This window comes from Ambystoma mexicanum, chromosome 5q, assembly GCF_040938575.1.
Source record: "Ambystoma mexicanum isolate Mex_15411 chromosome 5q, UKY_AmexF1_1, whole genome shotgun sequence".
Taxonomy (NCBI): domain Eukaryota; kingdom Metazoa; phylum Chordata; class Amphibia; order Caudata; family Ambystomatidae; genus Ambystoma; species Ambystoma mexicanum.
The window spans coordinates 1303256625-1303284353 of NC_090933.1; the positions used below are offsets into that span (position 1 = coordinate 1303256625).

Here is a 27729-nt window from a genome sequence, read left to right on the forward strand (position 1 = left end):
TATCCAATGTCCCTGCTTCATAGCTGTATTTTAGCCATTTTAGTCCTTCCATTACAGCATCCATCAGGAGATTTTTGTCTGTCGCTTCACCTCTTACCAGATTCCATAGTCGTCCCGCCATTGTAGAGAAAGCTCCCCTGGCAATCTAATCTGGTTTGAACAGTTGCAGTGAAAGCTTCCAGAAAAATCAACTTGGAATGAATCATAGCCAGCAAAGTAGCCTGGTCCTTGATAATATAATTCATAGCCTCGTACAGTTTCAAGAAGGGGGTCAGCGAATTTGTGAGGAGGTGGCATTATATTATTTTGTAGTTGAAAAGCACACGCTACTGAAAAACGTGGGTAGGCGGCTCTTGTACTAGGTATAAAGGCAGTCAACCGGCATTGATGAAACTGACGAATAAGTGGAGACAGAGTCCCCCATCTGAGATTTAACAGGCCATTTGTCGCTGTTTATTCCATTTCCATCCATCTTTCCCGCAATTATCAGGGTTAGAACCGATTTGTTCAGAAGAGGGATTCATCTTTCCTTGCCGCTCAAGTGTAGTTTTAATTGCGCGATATATCTCATCAGCCAAGCTGCCAAAATTGAGGTTGCCCCCTCTAATCCAAAAGTACTTGAATCTTTGGGTCTAAAGGTCCATTGGCCCCATTGTAGGAGCGGCACAATCAGTTGAATCACTACCCCCTCATCATTCTCACCTCTCCCACTGCATCAACCTGTTCTTGTACTTGCTCACAGAGTTGGTTGGGGGCTGGGAGCTTAGGAACATTCATAATTTCTTCACAAACATTGCCCCTCTCAGTATCATCAAGCTCCAGCAAATAGAGTAGGAGATACACTGCCTGGGGTTGTCTATCGACCTCCAATACCTCAGCTTCCGTTAGGTCCGCAGCAGTAATGGAGGCTTTCTGGAAGTATGCTTGGGGTGACAGAAGCATAATCAGTTATCAGTAAGCATGGAGTGGGAGACGAATTCACACGAACCTCAAGATCCATAAAAGAATAAGGAGTTGGGACGTCCTTCAGTCTCAATTGGCGCAGAGTGCGGGGAACCGCCTGTTATGACCTGAAGTCAGGGTCATTGTAAAAGATACTCGGTAGCCAGCTGAGATCTTCAAGGTTACTTTAATTAGGTTTCAAAGGAGATTAGGAAAAACAGCTCTAGGGAAACCCACTGGCTCCCACCACCCAGGCTACATCATTCTCAACTGCCCTGGGTGGACTCTCATAACAACATTCCAATCAGTCACACTCCAGGCATTCCATTCATGACCTCACACTTGCAGACACACAGCATGCATTCAGGGAGGGGTAAGCAAGGAGCTTAATGGATAGCAAGAATACTATTCCTAACACCGACCAATTCCATCTTTAGGACAACAAAACTGAAAAAGTTCACAGAAACTCAGGTAAAGCAGCCTGACTGAACTTTCCTCGACCAACTCATGCATAGTATAGGATAAGATAAGCCTTATTCCTATTATTTAATAAACACGCATTTGAAATGCCATCACAGTGTCCGCTTCCTTCTAACCCACCACAATGGGAAGAGTCTCCGCTCAGGCGAAATCTGCATACAACACACTACTGCTTAAAAAGCCCTGAGTCTTACTGTGGTGAGTGCCTCGGAGCCCCGATCAGTGTGGGTCCTACCGCCCGATCTCACTACTGAACATCGATGCCAAAATCTACATGCAAGTACTGCCAGCCAGACTCTAGGTCCATATGCCCCGATTAATACACTCTGATCAGGTTGGATTCATTTTAGGAAGACAGGGAGCTGACACCATGCGCAAGATGCTTCATTTAATCCATGAGTCTAAGAAAATGGTGGGGGATCCTGCTCTCTTATCAGTGGACGCAGAAAAAGCATTTGACATGGTGGAGTGGGACTTTTTAGAGGCGGTACTAGAAAAAGTGGGCTGGGTCCTATATTTAGGAAAGGGGCCAGAGTGGTGTACACATCTCTCAAAGCATCAGTAGTCGCCAACTCAGAGTACTCAAAGTGGTTCCAACTGAAAAGAGGTACCAGGCAGGGCTGTCCCTTCACAGCGATACTATTTGCACTTTCCCTGGAACCCCTCACTCAGGTGCTTAGAATGGACCATCAGGTTGAAGGCCTGCAGGTAAAAGGGGAAGGAATACAAGGTCGCCCTTTACGCTGATGATATCCTCTTACATATAAAGAACCCCATGACATCGATACCAAGGGCTATATAAATAAGGGAATTACGGAGCGCTCTCAGGTTTTAAAATTAATAGATCCAAATCAATATTATTCCCATTACGAGAACCTACCCCTGAAATCACCAAGCTACTCTTGGTCTCGAAATTGGCAGCACCACCCTTCGATACCTAGGGATACATCTAACGGGGGATTTGAACACACTATATGCAGCCAATTATCCCAGTCTGATAGCCAGCTTCCATGGAAATTTAAATAAGTGGCAGAACCTCACGAACTCATGGATCGGATGGCTCAACGCCGTCAAGATGGTGTGCCTCCCGAGATTCCTCTACAAGTTCCAAATGCTTCCGCTGCGACTCCCAGAGACGTTCTTCAGAGAAACCAAAAGGGCCATTCTGGGATTCTTGTGGCAGGGGAAAAAGGCAAGGATAGCCTACGATACTCTTGTTTTACCCAAGGAAAAAGGGAGGAGTAGGTCTCCCCGACCTCAAAAATTATTATCAAGCCGTCCAATTAAGGGTCATGGTTCCCCCACCGGAGAGGGCAGACGGAGTTGCAGTGGGTGCACCTCGATAACCAGAATCTAGCACCTGCCACAGTCTCAGAGTGGCTATGGGTCCCGAGATTTAAATTGCTCAGAAGGCTCCGGAATCACCCGATACTGGGCACATTATGGGAGATCTCGAGGGAAGGGGTAGATATGCGAAGAATAACCACATGGCCAGCCCCTCTGAGCCCCATATGGGCTCCCGGAATCTGTGAGGAGATCCCCAACCTCAACTGGTTCCAGGCATGGTTCAAATCAGGCCTTGAAAGGGTGGGACAGCTCTGGGGGGGGGGAGCTTCCTTACAATCAACAAACTCGAGGAGTCTCTGGGAATATACCCAATATCAGTCTTTTCCTTCTTGCAGCTTAAGGGGGTACTCACGATGAACGAATGGAAGGAGAGGATACAGAAAGACCTGACCCCTTTTGAGAGATTACTTGATACGACGATAGAACCAAAAACGCAATCTCTGCCATGTATAAAGCATTGATAGAGGGGGGGGGGAAGGGGTCCGCTACCCAACTGAGGGAAAGGTGGGAACGGGACTTGAACATGGAGCTAGACCCCGAATCATGGACGAAGATCTGTAGAGGGGCCTCGCAGACATCTATAGCTGCGCAATACAAACTGCAAGCCATCAAACTCCTCCACAGGTGGCAATATGACCCTGACAGATTATCCAAAATGTTCCAATCGGCTAGTCCCATGTGGTGACGTCAATGCGGGGGGAAGGCCAATTACTGGCATATGTGGTGGTGGTGTCCCCGGGTGAAAGTGTACTGGGACAAAGTTCTGGGCTGGATTAGGCAGATTGATTGGATCTCCCGAGAGGTAACACCCCTGTTTGGTTTGGAAGAGTGTGAAAGGGAACTGAGGAGGTTAACAGGCATAGTAGCACCACTCCTTCTGGCAGCGAGGGCCTGTCTGGTGATTAGGTGGAAAGCTGAATTCCCCCTCGCACAAGACAGAATGGGTCACGGTCGCCACAAGTATTTGTGTAATGGAGAGAATCACAGCATCCCTCCACAGAAAGGCTGCCCAATATGAAACACTGTGGAATGACTTTGTGAATGAGTATATTGTCACCAACCCTCATTGTTCACCAGAAGGGGAACGACAGTCGTACTAACTGTTTATGTCTCTACAAATGCTCTGTAAGGACCATACCGGAAAGATTAAACGCCTGAAGGTCATCATCGAAAGTCACCATTTCCATTACAACTAAATAATTGTCAGTTCCTGACTATGAAAGCGTTTTATTACAAGCCATGCACGCTAGTATTGAGGACATGAACAAAGAAAAAAGAGCTCATTGAAGTGAGAGGGCAATGTTCGAGAGGAGGGGAGGGGAAAGGAAAAATAAAAACTTGGTTTATAATCTCATGTTATGTTGGTGGGGTGGGTAATAGGTTTACAATTTTAGCATGTTTCAACTGAAATGTAAGTGTTGTGTATTGTGTTCTTCAAAACCTAATAAAAATACATTTAAAATAAAAAATAAAAACGCAGAGAGCCATACCCATATAACCCCTTGCATATAGAAACTTCTGGAAAAATGCATATATGGTCAACTCCGGGATTTCATTGAAACAAACCACATCCTGGATAATGCAACTCTTTATTTAAAGCTTCTAGGACTTAAGACTTGGCTCTGTGCCCCATCTGGGGTACACTTGAAAATGAAAACTCGAGAGTTCGCTCATCTGGATGGACGTTGCAGCTACTTTGGACACGATCAGTCACAAGATCATCCCAAAAACATCCTTCCTTACGGATAGAACAGAAACCACTACATTGGCCCGACTATTCCCAGCCTCACCCACATACCTGGAAAGCACCCCAAGATGCCACACTCGGACCTCTGCTTTTCAACAACTAAATGAAACCCCTAGTAAACCAGATCAACAGATCTACCATTTCCTGCTACAGCTACACGGATGACACACAAATATGAACCCAGACAACTCACTAGCACAGCCCAAGTCTCTCAAGAAGTTACTGCCTGGGTTACTTCCTTTCTCGAAGGGAGAGCCATGAATGTTCTGAGATCAAGCCTGTGCAAATCCCACTAGCATACACTGCGGTGTCCCGCAGGGCTCCCTCACATCTCCGACATTGTACAATCTATTCACCCTACCGCTCTTCAACGACCTAGAAAATCTCGGCATAACTTACACAAATTACCAACGACGATACTCAAGTGCTCATCCCCCTCACTGGCTTTTACGAAACAGATGCAGAAGCATTAAGTAAAATCTACTCTACCATTCAAGCTTGGATGGCAGCCAATGGGCTATGCCTCAATGGGGATAAAACTGAGCTCCTCAGAGTAGGCACCAACGAAACGCTCAACAAGCTAGACAAACAGCAAAGTCATTCAGCATTGAAAATTACCAACATCCGGTCTCAGCAGCAGTCAAAACCCTTGAGGTGTACCTTGACTCGGCACACTCAGTGACGCGACAAGTCAGCACCATTGCCACCTCAACGGCCTTCACGACGTAACTAATAAATGCGGTCAAATCGTACTTATCCGCTGCAAACTGCCACTCCATCACCAGAGCCTCGATTGGAGCCAAATCAGACTACTGTAGCGTCTTATTTGCTGGCATGTCCACTAAAATTCTGAACCGACTCCAAGTGATTCAAAATAATGTGCTCAGGGCTGCCCTAAATAGCACATTACCAGAGTCAGACAAAAAGCACCCTGGTTGCCAGTCGAAGAAATAATTCTCTTCAGGACGATGTGCTTAACACACAAAAGTCTCTCACTCAAAGCTCCCCCCAGTATCCGACAGTGAAAAACAGAGCAACATCAGCCAGACCCATAAGGTCACACCACGACAACCAGCTAAAAGTCCCCACCTTCAAAAGGGCTAAAGCAGGAGGGGCCTGCTTCATGATCCTTGCGCCCAAGTATTGGACCCCCCTCCCCACAACCCTTCGAAACATATCCAGCATTCCACAAATTGCTTAAAACTGAATTACAGATCGGTTGCCAGGGGGCGCACGGATGAAGTTGTGCGCCGTGTGAGCTCGTCCCTCAATGGGCCCTGAAGAGGTCTGAGCCCCCACTTGTTGAACACCCCCCACCCCCAACGACTGGGAACCGGTACCGAGCTGCATGAACGTGTCCCCTATTGGCAGTAGAACATTTTGGAAAAACGGTGAAGAATTAGCCCAGAAACAACCAACTGAACAGAACGGCGTCCATGCAACCAGAAAGTGAAAGTAACCCTTCCTGCCGCCCCGCCAGAATTTCATACAGGCCCTGGGTTGGAAACAAGGCCGTCCCCTAACGCAGGAAAGTGTCCAGACGGGGTGCCTGTCCCGCGCCCCCCCCCCCCCGCGAAGCCTATCCAGAAGTTCTGGAGTAGCAAAGGAGGGCCCCCAGGACACCAATGCGCCGGCCTCACACGGGTGCTTGCAAACGGAAACCGGCGGTACATGTAGGGCTCGCAAATCAGAGGACAGCAGTGGGTGGAGGCCATCCAGCCCACGTAACCACACCCCACGAGATTGGAAGTTGGCCCGGACGGCCGGTGTGCCCCCAACCCATAGAACGGCTTCGGAGACCAGACCAGCGTGCCTTCCGGAGGCCCAGGGCACGTGATCAGAGGTCACCGTCGAGTCGGCGCCATCACTACACAACCAAAGCAGTCTGAGCGGGGGGCCAGCACACGCAGTAAGTAAACGCTGCAAAGCCCCCCAGTTCCCCCCCATTGCCCACACCCCCCACCCCTCCCCGAGGACGAAGAAGCTGGATGGTGGGTCCGCAGCACCGCCATAGCCCACACAAGGCAATCCTCAGCTTCCGGCTACACGCCGAGTCGGTCCCCAAGGAAAGCTCTGAAATCCCACTGGACAACTGGAGATCCGAGGGTTGGGCCCCCAGGACCTGGGGCGTGTGCCCTCCTCGGACATACCAGGTGTGTCATTGATTCAGTTGATCGTGATTTTGAATCCTCCCCATAGCAACCGCATCTCTCATAACACACCGAAGGATGTATATGATCCCAGAGTGAACGGCGAAAAGATCATCCACACTCTCCATTCGGAGTCACCCTGGCACTGTATCCCGCCCGCAAACTCCGAATTCGCAATAAATTGTGTTGAGAAATCAATAGGTCGATAGGCCATACCCAAAGGGTCTCTACTGCGACACGAACCTTCGTCCACCGAGCTCGCTCTGGTCCCGTCTGGTGGCGGACAGAGTTACATCTACCGGTACGCCAGTGCCCCCCAGATTTATGGACGCCAAGCTGAAGTTGGCAAAGTACAAGTTTTCCCCAAACCTCCAACACACCGCCGCCTCCTGACTGCACAAGCATGGCATCCAAAGGACCTGAGACATCTTTAACCAGGGCAGATATCGCTGACCTCCTCACTGAAATGAAGGGAATGAGAGCGGACATAGGGAACAAGATAGAACGATAAAATGGAGGAGAGGCTTGAAGAGGTTGAACATAACCAAACCTCATCGAGCACGCTGGAAATGCAGATAGACCAACGTCTTGCAGAAATTGAACACAAGGAAGAAGAAATCTGCTTAAAGGTCGACGACTTAGAGAATAGAGAACGTCGCAACAACATGTGTATTTGGCATTCCGGAGATCGACGGGGAATCCGAATCGCACCTCAAAAAAGCTCTACACGATATCCTGAAGCTACTCTTCAAAGATGACACGGTAGATGAGCCCAAAATTGACCGTATACATCGAGCCGGGGGCAAACCAGGTGGCCCAAGAACAGTACTAGCACGGTTTCACAACTATGCAGACAGGGCTCGAATTCTGGAAAAGGCCAGGCTCACACCGCAGATCTCGATGGGGGAAGCAAATATTGCCATCTTTCAAGATTTATCCCCCCTCACACTGGCGCTGAGAAGAAAAGGTCTTCCAATCACTAAACTACTCAAAGACAAGGGCATATCACTGACATTCGAATGGGACGGAACGAAGACGAAACTAATTTCCGAGAGAGACATCTCCAATTACATCGCAGACCTATTGGGCCCTCAGGCAGACGGAGCTGCCATGAGTACACAGAGGTATGAGGTTGGAGAATGGCAAATCAAAAAGGCCCTCGAAGAAGGAGAATACAAGGATCCAGAAACTTTAGGAGGATGAACACCTCCCCGGACATGGAATATTGACTGTCACTAATCCGATCACTTCTCTCGCGAAGAAACTTTGGACGGCTATGCCCGAGCAATGTAACACTGAAACAAAGGTGATTTTCAAATTACAGCTTACCACTGAAGAATGACAGCAGGCCTTTGTGAACTGAGGTACTGACAGGAAATAAGAGAACATCTGGCCATCTAAAAGCCACTGAAAACGTCGGATGGACACTCAGAGTACCACCAGATGATGAGTGGGTTGTCACCCTCCTCACATCGCCCCACTCGACCCAGGTGATGTAAGCAGGAAATGGACAATGGTAAGGACACACACAATGTGCACAAATGCATTTCCATGGGCTCTGGAGTGGGTGGGGGTGGGAGAAAATCGAGGACTGGGGGTTGCCCGGTGAAGTGAGAAATGGAGGTGGTACTGAGAGCCAACATAAAGCAAAAACTGCCCGTACAATGTCTTATTGGGATTTTGATATTGGACTCACATGGCTGAGATTCTATGGTTGTAACACAGTTCAGTTTAATATGTTTATATAATGCAGGGCCAAGCAAAACCAGGCTCATTAGCAAGAAGCCAGACATGTGGCAGGTACCTAGAGCACAGACATTGAGGCAGACGCACTTTGGCTATTCCACACATATAAATAACAATGGCGACTACACCCAGACACCACATGCTACGCATATGCACACAATGTGAAAGGCCTAAATTCACCCACAAAACACTCACTAGTAGCTAGAGAATTTAAGAGGTCCAACATTGTTTGTTTGTTTAGAATTTATTGTGCGCACCGGACCCTGGGGTATAAGGGCGCAGAAAGTAAGAATATGTACAGCTTAGAGCATAAGTTACAGGTTACAGTTACAAGTTACAGACATTACCAGTTACAGACATTATCAGTTACAGGTGCAAGTTTACAATACAAGTTTACAATCGTATGGTGCAGATACTGTGTAGCAAACAGGCGTGAGCATTATCATGGGTTCAATTAGCAGTTGCTGTCGTTAGCCAGTTGATTACAATTTGCCTGAATTTGGAAAAGGAGTGTTCTAGCCTCGCAGTAGTGGGTAATTCGTTCCACAATTGAGCAGCTTTGACTGGGAAGCTAGCTCCGCCTATGGTGGTCAGTTTAAAGCGTGGTACTTGTAAGCGATTGGTGTAAGCAAGTCTGGTTTGTCTTGTGGGGTGTGTTCTGGTGAATCTGTCCTTAAGATATTGGGGGGCTTTGTTGTGTAGGGATTTGTATGTGAGAGATGCAGTTTTGAGTCTGATTTTCTCATGGGTGGAGAGCCATTTGTGTTTCCTTCTTATTACTGTAATGTGTTCTCTCCTGGGGATGTTCAATGCCGCTCGGAGGGCCTTGTTTTGCTGTATCTGGATTTTGTTTATGATAGATTTAGTGGCTCCTATGTACAGTGCGTTACAATAATCTAGTTTAGAGATGATAAGGGCTCTGGCTAATGTTAGACAACTGTGCTGGGAAAGGAATTGTTTTCCTGCTCTAATGAGCTTACATGTGTAGGCTGTTGAGGAAGCTAGGGAGTTTACCTGTTTGGAGAATGATAGGGTAGAATCAAGGTAGATGCCTAATGTTTTAACTTCTTTGGCAACTTGTATGCAGTTCCCATCTATGATGAAGGAAGAGTAGTTTGAGCTTAGTTTTTTGATGAGGGGTGCGGTGCCTAGGATAAGAAGCTCAGTTTTATCATCGTTCAGGCATAGGCCATGGGTTGCCATCCATGCCTGAACGATGCTGTATATTTTGTTCACCATTGCTAGATCTTTTTCGTAAACCCCTGTGAGTGGGAGGAGGATCTGGGTATCGTCAGCGTAGTTGGTATACCTGATACCCAGATGGTCCAGATCATCAAACAGGGGCTTAGTGAATATGTTATAAAGCGTTGGTGAAACGCATGATCCCTGTGGCACACCGCAGGTAATAGGGATGGGGTCTGCAGCTGCTATAGGTGAGAAAACCCTCATGGTGCGGTCACTGAGGAAGGATTGTATCCATGCTATAGCCTCAGTGGAGAAGTGTGCTGCTGAATCTAGGTGGTTACATAGGACTTTATGGTCCACTAAATCAAAAGCGGCCGATAGGTCTAGTAGCAGGAGGAGTGCTGGTTTTCCAGAATCTCTTACTTTGTCTATTTGGGCTTTCAGGTCAATCAATGCAGTTTCTGTACCGTGAAGAGGGCGGAAGCCAGATTGTCGGGAGCCTAGTAGTTGGTTTTGTTCCAGGAAGCTCTGGATTTGTATATATGCCACCTTGTCCAGTATCTTCAGAAGGAACGGTACCGTAGTAATAGGTCTATAGTTAGTGGGTATAGTGGGGTCTAGAGTAGCCTTTTTTAAGAGTGGGAGCACCCAGGACCCTTTTAAGTTACTGGGGATAATGCCTGTGGTAAAGGAGGCATTAATTAACTTGGTGATAAATGGTGCTAGATCTCGTGCGGCATCTTTGATGAGTTGTGCTGGACATAAGTCTCCTTTGCAGTTGGACGGTTTTAGACCGAGTATTACTTTCTCTACTTCTAGTATGGAGACTTTGGAGAAGTGGAATTGCGTAGTGGGTTTGGAGTTAGGAAGTGTCTTGATAGGCGGTAATATATTGGGTGCTAGGGTCTCACGTTTTAGTTCTATTTTCTTTTGGAGGTTTCGGACTTTGTTAGAGAGGGCTTGCTGGATTTCGGAGCACCACTTTTTATCTTTAAGACAGTTGTCTTGAGGTGTTATTGGGTTTTCCAGTTCTCCAAGTATGGTGAACAGTTCTTTAGTACTTGATTTGGCTTGTGTGATTCTGTTATTGTAGGTCTCTTGTTTAGCTAAGATGATTTCTTTTTTGTAATGAGAAGAGATTTTAGCTAATTTCAGTTTATTTTCTGGGCTGGGGTTAATTTTCCATGTATTTTCCCATTTCCTTTTTTCTAATCTCAGATTTTTAAGAGAGGGGTGAACCAGTTGTTCAGGTGGTTCTTTGGCTTGCTGTTTCTGAGCTTGAGTGGTGCGATGTTGTCAAGAGTTTTGTTCATGATATTGTTAAATTCTTCCACTAGGCTGTTAGGGTTAAGGTTGTCAGGTAGAGCGTCCAAAGTGGGCATGATGCCGGGGAGTAGTTTGTCTAGTGTCATGTTTTTTTTGTTTCTGGTAAGTGCAGGAGGTGCACACGGTTGTTGCAGTTTGGGGGTGGCAGTGTCCAAGGAGAATGAGATTAGATGGTGATCTGACCAGATTTGGGGTGAGATGGTGAGAGTGGCTATAATGCAGTTGTGGTCAGCAATCCAATCAAGGGTTCTCCCTTTGATATGGGTGGGCTCAAGCACTCTTTGTGTGTAACCCAGTTCTGTTAGGGTGTTGGAGGCTGCTGTGGCTTGTAAGTCGTTGATATCATTAAAGCCAATATTGAGGTCGCCTAGTAATATTGATTGAGTAGTATCTTTAAGGTTTTCTGATAGGATGGTAGTTAAGTCTTCTATGAAATTCTTGATTGGACCTGGAGGTCTGTATATCAAGTGAAGGTTAAGGGTTTGTGAGTTAGCTGTAGGTGTCTTGGTGGACATTATCTCACAAGATTCAATGGTTGGTGAGGGGGTGAGTCTCATCTGGAGTTTAGTTTTGACGATGATGGCTAGTCCTCCACCTCGAGCTCCGCACCTATCCGATCTGAGGATAGTATAATTATTGGGCACGGCTAGGGATAGTGCTGGGCCTGATGCCTCATGCCACATTGATATTATGTTACTACAAGAGACAAAATACCAGAGGGGCAGCGAGAAAGGGATCCCCAGTAGTCTGGTGGGGCACGCTTACTGGAGTTCGGGCGTCACCAAAAAAGCCGGGGTGGGTATCCTGATCCGAAAGAGCCTCTGCATGAAGATCCTAAACTCCTGGCCCGACACAGAGGGCAGAGCCATGGTAATAGTGGGATCCATCCGGGACACAGTGATAACCCTTGCCACAATTTATGCTCCCAATCAAGGTCAAAAGCGATTCCTCCTTAAAACAACCAAATGGCTTTTCAACAAGTCGCACGGTCACACTATTATAGGGGGGGGGGGGGGGGACTTCAACAGATGGATGAGCAGTACCATGGATAGGCAAATCACACACAACGCCTCCCAACCCCTCCAGACAAAAGAACATGCAGAAATTAAAGGGACCCTTGCCCTGTACGGCCTCTCGGACAGCTGGCGTCATCTACATCCATCTGACAAGGAATTTACCTTTCGGTCCATCCCGCACAATACGCTCACAAGAATAGACTAGGTGTTCCTTTCTGAGGACCTAATGAGAATACTGCAGACCGCAAACATACACCCCATTGCATGGTCTGATCATGACATGGTCGTGGTGGACATGGACTGGGATGGCCTGGCCCGTCGCAACACAAAGTGGAGGTGCAATGAAACTCTGTGGTCGGATGTGGTTTTTAGGAAGGAACTAGAAAATGAAATTAAACAATTCTTCATAACCAATGACACAGGTGAAGTCACGAAAGTAAATGTATGGGAAGCGGCAAAGGCCACTTGGTGCGGGCTCCTAATCAGAGAGGGAGCGAGTAAGAAGAGAATGCACTTTATTGGAGACTAACATCAGAAAGAAACTAGACGCAGCACAGAGCCTAGCACAGACGTCCCCACAAAGCAGATCTAGACACCTTGCCGAAGCCAAAGATTTAAGGGAAAAGCTAAAAGCCCTGGAAATGGGTAAGGTAGCTCAGACCTTACAATACCTAAAACAAAAATACTACGAGAAGGGGGATAAAGCTGCAAGACTTCCTCGCGGCAAGACTTCGTGCACAAAGGGCAGAAAGATGGGTGGACACGATAGAGAGGACGGATGGTACCCTCAGACACAGTGGAATCTTCCCCAGAAGGCATATAGGAGGTGTTTGCCTTCTTTTGTGAAGACTTGTATACCAGCAACCCTCCTCCTCCAATGAGGAGTGTAGACGCTTACCTCAAAGAGACAGATCTCCCTACACTCACCCGTCTCGCGGCTGAGGCCCTCGAAGCACCGGTCACCGGGGACAAAGTTTCCGAGGCCATCAAGCGTCTTAAGTCAGGGAAGGCACCAGGGGATGATGGCTTTACACCCGGCTTCTATAAAACGTTCACTGCGTTCCTCACCCCCTTCCTAGTTACCCAACAATATCTTTGAAACGGACGGGCATCTCTGTCCTTTGCCCAGGCCCACTAAACGGTCATTCCAAAAGAAGGTAGAGACCCAAAACATTGTGCATCGTATCTTCCCATATCACTCCTCAACCTAGATGCCAAAATATATGCGAGAGCAATAGCAGCCAGACTAGAAACACACCTACCTAAATTAATACACTCAGATCAAGTCGGCTTTGTAACGGGAAGACAGGGAGCGGATACAATGAGGAAAACACTACATCTGATACATGAGGCACAGGGGAGGAGTGACGACCCAACCCTCCTGTCGCTTGATGCTGAAAAGGCCTTTGACAGTGGACTGGGAGTTCCTGGAAAGGGTCTTAGTCTGGATAGGTCTCAGCCCCAAACTCTATCGCGCCATCAAGGCAATATACTCATCTCCCATGACCTTTGTGACGGTGAACGGTGGCTACTCAAGATGGTTTCCACTAGAAAGAGGAACCAGACAGGGCTGCCCACTATCCGCCATACTATTTGTGCTGTCCCTTGAACCACTGGTGCAGAAGTTAAGGCTTGACAAAAGGGTGGAGGGAATTACAGTTGGTGACCGAGAATACAAACTAGGCCTATATGCCAATGATATTCTCCTACACACAACCAACCCCCTGAGTTCGATACCAACGGCTATGGAGATAATTGAGGAAAGATTTGCACCCCTAGGTATGAAGGTCAGTCTCACCACGATGCGGTACCTGGGTATCATTCGAAACCTAGTGACCTATTTGAAGCCAACTTCCCCCCGATATTACACACGCTCCAAAAAGATACTGTTCAGTGGACAAAGCTTCCTATCTCGTGGATGGGTCGTTTGAACACCATCAAAATGGTTATCCTACCGAAGCTGCTCTACTTATTCCAGATGCACCCCATCCAACTACCCAAAGAATTCTTTGTAACCACTAAAAAAGTTCTACACACCTTTCTATGGCAAAACAAAAAACCAAGGGTCCCCGCTGCTTTACTTCACCTTCGGAAAGACGATGAGGGGGTAGGCCTCCCGAACATAGAGCTCTACTACAGGGCAGCCCAATTGCGAGTGCTAATCCCGCATGTCAGACAACAAAAAGACCTCCAATGGATAGCTCTAGACAACTATCATCTGCGTCCATTTATCGTGGGAGAATGGTTATGGGTACCCGGACCCCAAATTACGAGATAGCATGAAAAACCATCCCATCCTCGGGACCTTATGGACCATATGGAAACCAAACAAGGTTATGAAAGGAGTCACGACATGGCCCTCCCCACTAGCACACTTATGGGCACCCGGCAATCGAGATGAGATCCCTGATCCAGGCAGTTTTGAATCATGGTACCAGGCGGGGCTTGAAAGGGCAGGGCAACTACGGTGAAATAACGCATTCATCTCCATCCAGGACCTGGAAGAAGCCCTTGGCATAGGCCCACGCTCAGTTTTCCTATACTTGAGACTGAAAGGCATCATGACCCGTGAAGTCTGGAAGGAGGCCCTACAGAGAGACCTCATCCCATTCGAAAGCATTCTAGACACATACCTGGGCTCCAAGGGCCTCATAAGTGCAATGTACACAGCGTTAGTAGGAATCAATATAACCCCCTCAGCTACTTTAAAACAGAAATGGGAAAAGGACCTTGGTAGACATCTCCCCCCAAAAACATGGCTTAAGATTGGTAGAAGGACCTCAAAAACCTCTATCTCATGCCAGTACAAATTGCATGGAATTTGGAATTAAGCTACTCTACAGATGGCAGTACGACCCGCTTAGACTGGCTAAGATGGATCAGGATGTAAGTCCCTTTTGTTGGCGGGGCTGTGGCCAGAAAGCAGATTACTGGCACATGTGGTGGGGATGCAAGGCGGTCCAAGCTTACTGGGACGAAGTCCTCAGCTGGATCAAAGAGCTCGAAGGGGAGGAGAGGGAGACGCAACCACTCACAATCCTATTTAGCTTGGTCGAGACGGATGAACAAACACTTAAGGTACCTAAAATGACACATGGGCACCTGCTTGCTGCAAGGGCCTACCTCACGACTGTGTGGAAAAGAGTAAGTCTAGCAACCAAAGCTGAGTGGATCAATGTCTCCCGTAATATTTACAATATGGACAAGCTAACAGCCGCCATTCATGGTGATCGCACCTCCATTGACAATAAGGTGTCCGAATTCCGAACCAAGTACATTACCTGAGTGTGCAACACAACGTAGCCAAGTCACCAGTTCTTTGTTCTGTCTATTGATCCAATGTTAACCCCAAAATGTCATATGTAAGTACCACTGCTTCAAATTATGAATTTGCCTACTAACTCCGCTGTCGAACTACAGAAATCAGTGAGACCATCTGTCGCCTCAAGGGTTGCAGGGTGGGGATAGGGGCTAAATTGGGGTTACGAGTTGCTATGAGTCTTTGCACTGCACATAAGTTGGTTCACAATCTTTGTAATGAAAACTGCAATATCCTTGTTGAAAACCAATAAAACCAATTTAAAAAATAAACAAAAAAACAACAACAAAAAAACGGAACTATTCTACCAGCTCACCCCAAGATTCTCTTGTCCTCACGCCCCCAGGGTTCTGCCATCATAGGAGGGAATGGATTCTGCAAAGGTCTGTTATAGGTGTCTTATTTTACTCTACTGTATATGTACACTTCTCTCACCTGTCTGGCTATGGTTCAATGTAACAAAGAACCACAGACAGGTGCTCCTGTCAATTTCTGTGTAACTAAGTAAGCACTGCTGTAACAGCGCCTCAATTCCCCCTTTCCACTTTGTATGCTGTATAAATTCAAATAAATAAATGAACCACCCCTTGACAAATGCTCTCGATATTGAAAAATTGCCTTACACAGGTGGACACAGATGACAGAAAACAGAACTGATGCTCTGCATTCCTACACGTTTTTACTCCATCACAAGTCCTTGACCTGAAGATACGGGACTTAGCCCAATCCAGTCGACCACAGTAAGAAATCTTGAAACCACAATCACACCCATTCTTGATCCACAATTCAGAGCTCTCGTCGGAAGCTGTTTCTCCCAACCGCACATGCTGTTGTGCATCTTAGCTTACTCAACATTCACCCACAGGGCCATGGCCATCATTTCTCCAATAGCATCCAAACTAGACTCTCTCGGGATTACCTAATGAGTTTTCAAAGAGTTAAAAATACAGCGGCAAAACTACTTCTCAGAATAAAGTGATTTGAGCGTAAATACAAATACAAGTAGTAGGCCAGCATTATGTATTCTTCAAAAGGAGGAAATTAAAAAAAAGGAATTTCAAAATCTTGTGCAACACACACACCACAGAAGGAGCACTTCAGAAGTATGCTTCAGCACTACACTCCCTCCTGAATACTTGGGTCCAGCAATCGCACACTCGGAGCTCAAAATGTGTACTCAAAGCTAGCCATTGGCTAGTGATAATTGAATCTTGGCGAGTAAGAAAGGTGTGCATGTATAGAATTGCGATGGCGAGTGACTTTATGGCTGGCTATTGGTATTCTATTTGAATTAGTTAACCATGCTTCACTTGTAATAGTCCCTAAATTCAGTAGAAAATGACAAGGAGGATCCTTTCACCCCCCCCCCATAGTTAGAACAAGCAACTGTGGACTCTTCGCACTGCCATCCATGGGAAATCAATTTGATTTATAAATCCTCCGCTGCACGATACTGGTCAGCACCTGAATCTTAGTGAACTATACAATTAAGAGTCAGAAAGCAAAAACACCCTAATCCTCCTCCACAACTCTGCCCACCCACTCAACTAACTAATCTCAACTACAATCTTGCCTCCTTACACACCCCTTCAGACAACCAACCCTTTCTAGTATATTTAACAGACTCAGAACCTATCCATCCACAACCATTGGGTCCATTCTGCACCCCACAACCCAGGGGCTAACATACCGCTTACCTGCCCCTGACCATACCAACCAAAAACAGAGGATTACATATCGGCACACAGGTACATCAGAAACAGCATCCAGCAACACCACAGGTTTCCACATCCGCTTTCCGGCATCCCAACTAACACACCCTGCCCTCCTTGCTTACAGCCATGCACATACAGTGAGGCCAACAATATTGGCAGAAGGGTGCACTATATGAACACTTTACATTACAAATGTGTATATATTTCTTTTATTACATTTTTTTTAATCACCTTAAAGTTGCTCGTCAAGCCACCTAGTAATAAAGACAGAGCTCCTGTTCCTGAAGCACCGCTCTATTGGCACCACTGATCTCAACATACCCATAAAGCTGCGTTGGTGGAAGCAGAGGGCCTGCTCCCGTTTGTTTTACTATTTTTTTGCTGGGAGTATTTTGACTGCCTAATTCTGATTGAGTAAAAGTGACTGGTAGACAGGTTATCTGGATTCAACACAATCACAGTTGCTCTGGATCCCCTAATATTAGGCTGTGTCATACACTGTGTGTATTTCCAGTTGATCAAAGACCTCCGTGGTCGGTCTAGTCGTGGGCTATAGAGTCGATTTAACCCAATTGCTTTCCAACCCAGAGATCACAACTAAGTCTACGATAGTTTAAGTAACCCGTGGGAGAAGCCATAGTAGGTCTCTGAGGTGTAGGAGAATATGGTCACCTTACAAAGATTCATCACGCAACTGCCAGCAAACCAGAAGTTGCGCCCAGCCGATCAAAGTCAATGGTTCTAGAACTAGATATAAAATTAAACCTAGTCTTAAAAAAAATAAAAATACAAATTACAAGAGTGAATTTGGTTGCTATACTTAACGTGCTGTGCTTTAATAATGTGAAATCGACTGATGCCTGCTATTGCTGAGGATTTGTATGGCGGCAACTGATACTCGATGTGATATACCTCAGGAGACCAGCCCTAACTCGTGAAAATATTATTCCTCCAAAAACTAAGAAATTAATAACTTTATAATTAAATGCAAAGCATGACAAATTAACAATGTTGGACCATTCTCATTTAATGAGTTACTTTCATTTTTGTTTCAATTCTAAAAAACAGCCAGCGCGTGTTTCGAACCGACAAGAGGCTATTTTTCCAGGGATGAAAGAAATTACAAATGGATAGCTAGTTACTGCAATCAGTCGTATGATTTCCAAGGTAGTAAATAAAAGGATTCCCAAATCCACATAGTTATCCAACATAAAAAAATACATGGAAGGGCACCATTAAGTATGAATAGAACAAACTACTGACAAGCAGTAACCACAAAAATTACCATGGAAACTATTAGAAGCATTACCATATTTTCATTAAGATTGCTAAGTTTTTCAGAAACGTATTATAAACGCATGTTTTCCTGCATCATATGCACACCTATTACTGCATTATATTAAACAGAAATGTGAAATATTGACTCTTCAAAATTTGAAAACCCAAAAATGTGGACACAAAAAATATATCAAACAACAAGAGTAACAGGGGATACCAGGGATATCTCAATACTGTGACCTGACCTGGATAGAACACAAGAATACTTTACAAAGAAGGTCAGAGTACTCTCTGTGTTTATATAGTGAGCATCAATGCAACCTATCCGTCTCTAAGCGCCCATTAAATCATGGCAAGAAGATACAGTATACAGCAACGTGTCTTATTACAAACATTATGTTGGATAGAAACAAATTGAATTCAATCCAGTCGACACACCAACACTATTAAATATAATTTATTAACATTTATTGAAAAAATTATTATCATAAAAAACACACATCGTCAAAAATGTTAATATTATTCAAAGTGTAAACCAGTCCCCTCAATTCATCCATGGGCTGGTACAATATAACATTCCCATCTTAAAACCACAAGACAACACACATCAACCATACCACATTCACTCTCAAACCATTCATAAATTCATACACATTTTACAAATAATTTTCATTATAAAAAATGATTGTACTGGAAAACAAATTTAGCAATATAAGTCCAATATTAAATATGGATCATACACACTCACTAATGAGTCAGACTTAAACACTACAATCTGGTCCGACTCTAACTAGTTATACTTAAAACTGTTTATAATTAACAGTATATTCCCCAACCCGACATGTTTCTTTCTGTATAGGTCTAAGTAAACAGAAATTCTTCAGGGGTATTATGGTCCCGTATGGTCAGGTGGATAGTAGATGGAGAACAATGGAACGGATAGACTGCACCGGAACTACTCACCTAAATACAAACACAGAATAAACAACATCAATCTGGCGTAATTGCTCAATTTATCAAATTGATCATTATCATCTCCGTGACATTTAGTTAACGGGATGTAGAAAAGGGGTGGTAAATACCCTAAATGTGCCTAAACCACTACAAATATCTAGAGGACCGAAAATCGGACCCTAGAAGAACACACCATATTAGTTGGTGTGCCCTTGATGACACCACCACCACCACCACCAACACCACGTGGCAAGTTTGGATAACCAACACCATTTAGATAAAACCTCTTCAGTGAGGACGTACAAGATCTTTCACTAGACACGAACATGTGCAATAATTTCGTTATCTGCAGACCAACAGCTTACAGCAAGTATTATGTAGTTGTCTCTATCCGTGCCGCCGATGAAAAACACATAGGCCCAGTACTAGAGAGCCCAAAGTCGCTGCTTTAGATCAAAAACTCCGCATCTAGGAAGGTGAGATACAGAACCACATCTCTGGACAGATTGGACCCCATTTCGCTTTAATCAAACACCACCTACAAACAACATGGGGTAAGCAAAACATGGAGCTCAGTAACTCTTAGTGTTTCACACACTGTTGGAGTGAAAAATATAATACTAACACCTAAATAGGTGATATTTTAACCTAGGCGATCAATGTCTATACGGGGTAAAACTGCATCCTCACAAAAACTGTGCACCCTTAAATCAAGCCCACTTAAAGTGGCTTACCTCAATACGAAGGGTATGGAGCTCTCCGTTGTATGTATCAAATACAAGCATTCTAGTGGTGATCACCCCGGCAGCCAATAGCCGTAATCTGGTCAATCGAGACCCGCGACTCGTGTATGTAACTATCAAGTGTCAAAGTAAGAGAAAAGAGACAAGCCATAGGCACCCATCAGTAAAACTAATCATAGTCACTGGTTGTGCTAGTCTCTTAAATGACACATCTCTGGCAAAACAAGCGAACAATCAAATCAAATAAGCGTAGGTAGAATGAATCACTCTCGCGAGGTTTCCTAACATCGGCCATGTCGGCAGATCCATTCGGAACAAAACTACTTACCTGAATTACTCTTGAGTGTGCTATGAAGGAAGCTGGGATCTTCCTATGAGCCCTTACGTCCAGCGTGTGGGCGAAGCGTATCCGCAATATATATGCGAGTTCGTCCGGTCACGTGAAAATCATGTGATACGGACGTCTAGTGCGTCCATGGACACACGCCCATCAGCCGTCAATCTACTGGAACGGCTCATCGCATCGACACGGCATCGCAGCCGCATCATCATGCACACTAGACTAGGCTCCACAGAGCCCGCTAACCCAGCTGGATAAATATACAAGTAAGCACACTGCACTTCGCCACCGTGCAACAATACAAGCAACTTCATAGCAGCATTAATCACATTACTCCGAACGTAATGAGTCTGAATACCCAGGACTTGAAGCCACATATGGAACTTCATGTATAAAATAGAAAAAAGACACCAACTCGTGTATCTTAAACCTTCACACCATAGCATGTCTAGATGAATGTAGTCCACATTTGAAGGTCTATATATATCCCAGGCCACAAGACAACCAAATGACTATATCGTCAAAACTCGTCTATCTCAATGAGGCGCCCAAGACTAAAAATTCCAGTCTATTGCCTCATTTAAACCAACACAATGACTCTTGCTCAAGAAAATGAGACAAAAAATATATGTCTGGCATCTTGAAAAAATAAGTCTAAAAAACTACTTCTAACATCAAATATAGAGGCACGCAAATAAGTTCCAACATAAACGACACACCCTGGGTCAAATCAGTGAAAACTAGCTTGTCAAGCAGCTAACATTAACAACAAATGTGGAAAATGTTCTTTAAAGCCAACCATCAAAAAGCTGTTCTGGTTCTAATTTATGGAGCCGAAAATATGTTCGGATGTTCACATGACCTGTGGAGTACTCTGGAGAAGTTTAGAGCCTTACATCTACCCAAGGGATGCCCAACAACGAACATAAGATATGAGCTGGGACTTATATTTATTCACGCTAGAGTGTGCTGGAACTTTCTGAATCTCTTCAGGAAAACTGTAACAACTACTCCAGTGCCACAGTTCAACATTCTACACAATCCGGACAAAGATATGGAATACACAGTCTTCTCCATGTGGGGCAAACAATGCATCGAACTTCTTAAAGAGAATGATATCCTTGTTTCCACCTTACTAGCTAATCCTGAACAGGTGAAAATAAAGCTATGGAGATTAGACTGGCAACAAACCTGTGCCCAACAATACGATCTCGTCTAATGAAAGACGTCCCACCGGAAGCAAGAGCTTATGACGAGCTGCAACCATATTTACTACAATCTCCAGACCAAAACGCGAGATGGTTATTCATACACTTCAGACTTAATCTTTTTCTTACTAAAGAACGTATTAAAACCTGGACCAAAAGCTCAACTGAAAATCTGACTTGTCGCTTTTGTGATCAAGGTGTAGAATCCCTCAAACATCTGACTATTTTGTCCAAAGCTACAGAGTTTACGAACTCGTCTACTTTGCCCTATTATTTGCCAGCGTGAAACATAGTGCGCTGATGATTGGTTGAAACTTATGTTCGAGGGGTAAAATCAGAAACTCGTGTACGGACTCGTAGCCTTCCTGAAAGAATTTTTAAAATTGCTTACTTGGGACAGACCTGAGTTCAGCTAACATATGTCTAGTGCCGACTTGTTAATAGTACTATTCAATTTGATGAATGACTTGGAATTTAATTAGCGAGAAGAGTGTTTTTTTTTTTTTTTTTTTTTAAGAGCGAGAAAAGTGTTCTTCTGATTTCACCGTTTTAAAGGTTTGTATAAACCAATAAAAATAAAATACTGCATTATTAGCGTACTTGTCAGAATTAAAATCTTCCTTCGTTAAGTCGAATAAACGGACGTAACAATACTGATTCAGCACCCCTTTGCCTTTCTAGCCAGTTGCTTGACTGCCCCCCTCGCTTTGCCCACCTGTGGTATGTGGGTCCTTTATTGTTAAGTGGCACATCACTGGTTTCCCTTGCCTAACGGTGGCAGGTCTTTCCAATTATTTACAATTGCATTATGTTTTCCCTATAGCTGTGTTATTTAGTGGCATGTGACCTCTGCTACCTATTTGTGGCATTTTCCTCTATTGCTATTCTGTGGCATGGCCAGTACAGTGCTCTCCAGTGACATAACACCACTATGCCATTTATTATTATTATGGTATTTATTGAGCGCTGACCCAGCTTCAAGAAGCAGTTCAGCACTTTTCAGAGGTACAAACAGAACAGATATACAGCAGGGGGTAGGATACAGGGGTACAGCTGTACAGTGTGGCAGGGTGAAGAGGGGCGGACAGAGTCAAGCGAGTCAGGTGGCGCAACATGAAGGCCTAGGAATCCAAGACTGGATCAGCAAGAGGGAGGTTTTCAGCCCGTGGATGTTCTTGATAGATTCGATCTTACGGTATAGCTGTGTGCCATCAGCGTATTGGTGGATGTTGCGCGTGGCTAGGAGGGCTCCCAACGGCTCCATGTATAGATTGAAGATCATTGGGGAGAGGATGGAACCCTGCAGGACTCCCCAGGTGACAGACTCCTCCAGATTGCAAATGCTACCTATCTGAATAAACTGCTGGCGAGGTAGTGCTTGAGCCAGTGTAGGGCAAAATCGCTCATCCCCATGCGCCAATGTAGGGTGTCCGTGAGCGCCTGGTGGTCTACTGTGCCAAAAGCGGCCGAGAGGTCAAGTAGAACCAGGCGGCAGGGGTGGTCATCGTCAAAGATGTGGAGGACGTGGTCAACCACAATTTCTATAAGCGCCTTACAAAAGTCTAATAAATAACTAAAATAAACCACTGGTATGGTTGTCTGCTGCATATGGGTCAGAACCCGGATTGGTAAGTTTGGAGGAGATTGTCTGTGTCGATGTGTTGCTGCAGTTGCACGGCTAACGCTTTCTCGATTATCTTACGTAGGATGATGGGGCGATAGTTACCTAGGTTGTTGGATCCAGAGTGGGTTTCTTTAGTAGAGTGAGCATTTGTCCTATCATTAGGGTCGATGGGAAGGTGCCTTGAGTTAGGGAGTGGTTGATGATCTCCAGGTAAGGAAGGAGAGCTCCTGCGGGTATGGTCTTTAGGATGGATGCTGCGAGGATGTCATCTGTATACGATGTAGCTTTCAGGGCGGCCAGGGTTTCTACCAGGTCCTCTGAGTGTGTCTTGATTGTATAGGGTGTGGAGATTTCATGAGGAGGCACCTGAAGTGGGTCTGTGGATGCAGAGCTGGTATCTATGTGCTGGTGAATCTTGCTGATTATGTCAATGAAGATGGTGTTGATGGACTTTTCCAATGGAGTGTGGTATAGCAGGGTTAGGTAGGAGGTTGATGCAGTGCTCGACTGTTTTTAAGACGGTTCTTTTCTTGTTGGCGGCTTCTACAATGGTGTTCTGATAGTAGGAGGCCATAGCTGTGTTGATTAGTTGTCGACTGGTTGCTTGGAATTCCTTGAGGAGTGCCGAGTCGGATGTGGTCCTGGAGAAGTGCCAGGTTTTCTGTTTCCTGATGACTCTTGCTGAGGTTGAGTTCTTGCGTATACTAGAGTACTGACGGTTGCGATTTGCAGGTGCGTAGTTTTGGAGGCGCATGTCGGTCAATGGAGGCTGAGAGGGTGGCGTTGAGTGGTTCCAGTAGAGTCGCAGTTCGGTTGGTGGTGTTCGGTCCATTTGAGGATGAGGTTGGCAAGGTCTTCCGTGAGTGCTTCCACTGGGAAGTCCTTGAAGGACCTGAAGGTTTGTCTGATGGGTTTCGCTGGGAGTGCTTGACTACGGTGGTGTGCAGGATGTTGAAAGGCACAGCCAGGCGGTCAGACCAGTCAGTCAAGCAGGAGAGGAAAGCCGTAGTGGAGGGAAGGCAGTGTGGTGATGATATGATGATTAGGTCGAGGATGTTACCTTTCTCGTGCATTGGGTCTTCCTTGTGCTGTGTGAGGCTATTGAGAAGGTCGAGGAGAGTTTCCTTCATCAGTTTGGTGGCCTTGCTGCCTGGGAGGTTGAAGTCACCTAGGAAGATGTTCTTGGCGTGCTTGAGGGACATGGTGGTGACCAGGTTGTGAAGTCACATATTAAGAGATGTAAGGTGACTGTTGTCAGGGAGAGCAGAAAGTGGCAGAAGAGTAATTCGAAACGCAAGCAGATGAAAAATTCTTGAGGCTAGCTTTATAGTGAATAGATTGTGGCATGCGCCAATGTATACATATATAAGAGCAAATGAAGAATGGATGTTTCCACTACGTATTATAGTAGAGCTGGACTAAAAAAGGAAGGCCTCTTTTCCAGTGTATCGCGGTTAAAAACAATTCAATGAATTAACAGGAGAGAAACTCAGAAAGGCGAGGCTGGATGAGCCCAAAGAAGCCAAGGTCTTATCAGGCTGGGGTGAGCAGACATTGAATACAAATAGTGTGAAAGAAGGAAACTCCTGTTCAGAAAACATGGGCAAAAACAAGGAAGACGTCAGAGGTCTATTGGAAAATAGTATTTTAAATGCACTACAGCTCGATTTTGTGGTCTTCAGTCATGAGGAAGGATGAAGTTGGACGAACAGGACAACCAGACCTACGCATGAGGGCAGAGCGTGCCTTCACTCCCCTGAATCCTACAGAACAAAAGAACTCTCCCAAGGACAAGTTCAAAGCCTTAATTAACAGCAGACCACTGAGGTGATGATATGCTATTATTGGTGAGAAGCTATGGTTAAAGACTAGCTCACCAGCACCTGGAAGACAACCCTGCGTGCTGCTAACGTAAGTGGAAAAGTACTGACGGAGGTTACAGTGCCAACCAATTGTAGGGGGCTGCGTAACTAAGGGTCCTATAGTTTGTGTAACCAATGGGACGTCATGTATTTAATGACTTTCATAGTGACCCGTTTAAGGGGAGGGCTTAGGTGCCCCATCTGATGTTAAGAAACCTATGACTTTTCTCCACTCTCTTAGATTAATATGGATCGTATACTTAGAGGTTCCTTTAGAACCAATCACAATAGCCACTAGGTTTTTGAAGATTGCCATGTAGGATGATGATGTTAGTCAATACATAGATTGACGTCATCAATTACGAGATTTTCTTATAAAAGAAAGCTTTTTTTCCAAGAAGCATTGAGAAGTTATGCGCTGAGACGTACGTTGATGTCGTTGTACTCCCTGTTTTAGGTAATTAATATTAAACAGTTATCCTTTTGCCAATTAACTGAGTTGTTTAGTTTATTGAGGTTTCAGTAACTTTTAAATCCCCATTCATCTCAAGGGTATTCCTACCTAGGCCCGGGGTCTCCCAGTTCACTTTGCTCTCCGGTGGCATACCCTCCCCTCTTCCTTTGCTCTCCCGTGACATACCCTCCTCTCTCTTCCTTTGCTCTCCTGTGGCATACCCTCCTCTCTCTTCCTTTGCTCTCCCATGGCATACCCACCTCTCTCTTCCTTTGCTCTCCTGTGGCATACCCTCCGCTCTTCCTTTGCTCTCCCGTGGCATACCCACCTCTCTCTTCCTTTGCTCTCCGGTGGCATACCCACCTCTCTCTTCCTTTGCTCTCCCGTGGCATACCCACCTCTCTCTTCCTTTGCTCTCCCGTGGCATACCCACCTCTCTCTTCCTTTGCTCTCCGGTGGCATACCACCTCTCTCTTCCTTTGCTCTCCGGGGGCATACCCACCTCTCTTCCTTTGCTCTCCTGTGGCATACCCACCTCTCTCTTCCTTTGCTCTCCTGTGGCATACCCTCCTCTCTCTTCCTTTGCTCTCCGATGGCATACCCTCCTCTCTCTTCCTTTGCTCTCCGATGGCATACCCACCTCTCTCTTCCTTTGCTCTCCTGTACTTAATTTAAAGTTGTCATGTATGATTATTTTGTATTCTCATGTACTGCGCCCGATTGGCAATTTCCAAGTAATGTTTTTAACCAAGCTGTCTGTAACATCGCCGTGGTACCTAAGGGTTTGGGCGAGTAACAAATGCAATAAAATAAAATAAATAAAAAATAAAGTACTACTGAAATCTTTTTGACTGCCCTCCAATTCTATTTCACCCAATGTTAGTTTTCTTAATCAAGATGCCAAGAAGACTGTCATTTGTGAAACACGCATCTTCGGCCATACATGCATTCCTTAATTTGCAGTTCCTCGGGTGGGGGGTGGCACAGAGCTTCCAGCCCCACAATGCACAGTGCTGCTGATGGAACATGCACTACAGGCTTCAGGCGTAACGCGTGAGTGCTGCTTGTCAGCTGTGGAATCGTCACTTTCCCTGCTCTCCTCGGGCAGGATTCCTCGCTGTATCTGGACATGTGGCATTTACCTGCTCCCCGGTGCTCGCCTCCTGCTCCTCGGCGGCTCCCCCCTCTGGCTGCCTCCTCTTGATAGCGCCCGGCGTCCTCATGGTTCCGCTGAGATGCCCCGTGCTCAGTAACTAGGACTGTTCCGTGCTCCCCCAGTAGACGAACACGTGTGGAGGCGGCGGGGTCAGGGGTCAAAGGTCATGCAACACAGCGCTTGGTTTGGCAGTAAAAATGGGGTGCGCGTTATTGGGGGATCCTGCCAAGAGTGTTTGGGGCGCAGAGCATGGGGGGAAAATAAAGACATTAACTATACCCCAGCAAGGGTGCAAGGGTTCGAGGTGAGCGCACATGACTGACGAGTGAGCGAACGCGGCGGCCATGTATGAAGGGAGCCCGGCTCCCAGGAACAAGTACCTCCAGCCGAGCATAGCTAAATGTACTGATAACCAGTGACAGAGAATTACAGGGGGAGGCGAGGGGGCATTGTGTGTCTAACAGGGCTGGTGCATCTGTTAAATAGACTTGATGGGGTGCAGATTAATTTCATCGGTTCACAGCACCCATGTCGGCAGGATTATTATGTATACTAAACACCACTTGTATTGCAGAAAGCCACGCTGAGCCGCAGCAAAAAGCAAACATTGTATTACAATGGGGCCAAATACGCCACGTACAAAAGGAAGGTCGCATGTCTTGTTGCTGATAGAAGAGACGGCTACCAAGGTAGTACCTACACTTCCTTCTCTGGCTCTGTTGACGGCCATCTTGGAACGGTCCGCCGCCCCAATCACTAGAATTCACCTACACAGTTCTAATAGCTGACAGAAGGGGACACTTGACAATTGCAGTACAAAATGCATGCATTCATTTTTAACATTGAATACGGATTTTCCAAACATTTGTAACAGAAATTCATGATTCTATTAAAGACTGGGAAAGGAAAGATTATGCTCTGATCTTCTCTAGCAAAGGAATTATTATGCTCTGATCTTCTCTTTACCTCTCCAGCAGCAAATACAAACAATTATGAAAAACCATTAACTAATAAAAACTACAATTCCCAAGAACTGTGGTGAATCTGTAGCCCGTTTTTCATAAGTCCATAGCTCCCAACTCACACGCTTTTGGCGGGTGTCACCCGCCTTGTAAACAGCGGACTCACCCGCCAAAC

The 27729-nt window shown here is 45.7% G+C and overlaps 1 protein-coding gene across 1 annotated transcript in view; it reads right to left on the reverse strand.

The window, feature by feature from the left end:
- Positions 1-26940, reverse strand: part of BOP1 (BOP1 ribosomal biogenesis factor) — a 696945-nt gene extending 670005 nt beyond the window's left edge. The window contains exon 1 of the mRNA XM_069621900.1: positions 26579-26940. Coding sequence (XP_069478001.1) covers positions 26579-26659 — 81 coding nt within the window. The 5' untranslated portion in view covers positions 26660-26940. The remainder of the gene's footprint in view (positions 1-26578) is intronic.
- Between the last annotated feature and the right edge of the window lie 789 nt (positions 26941-27729).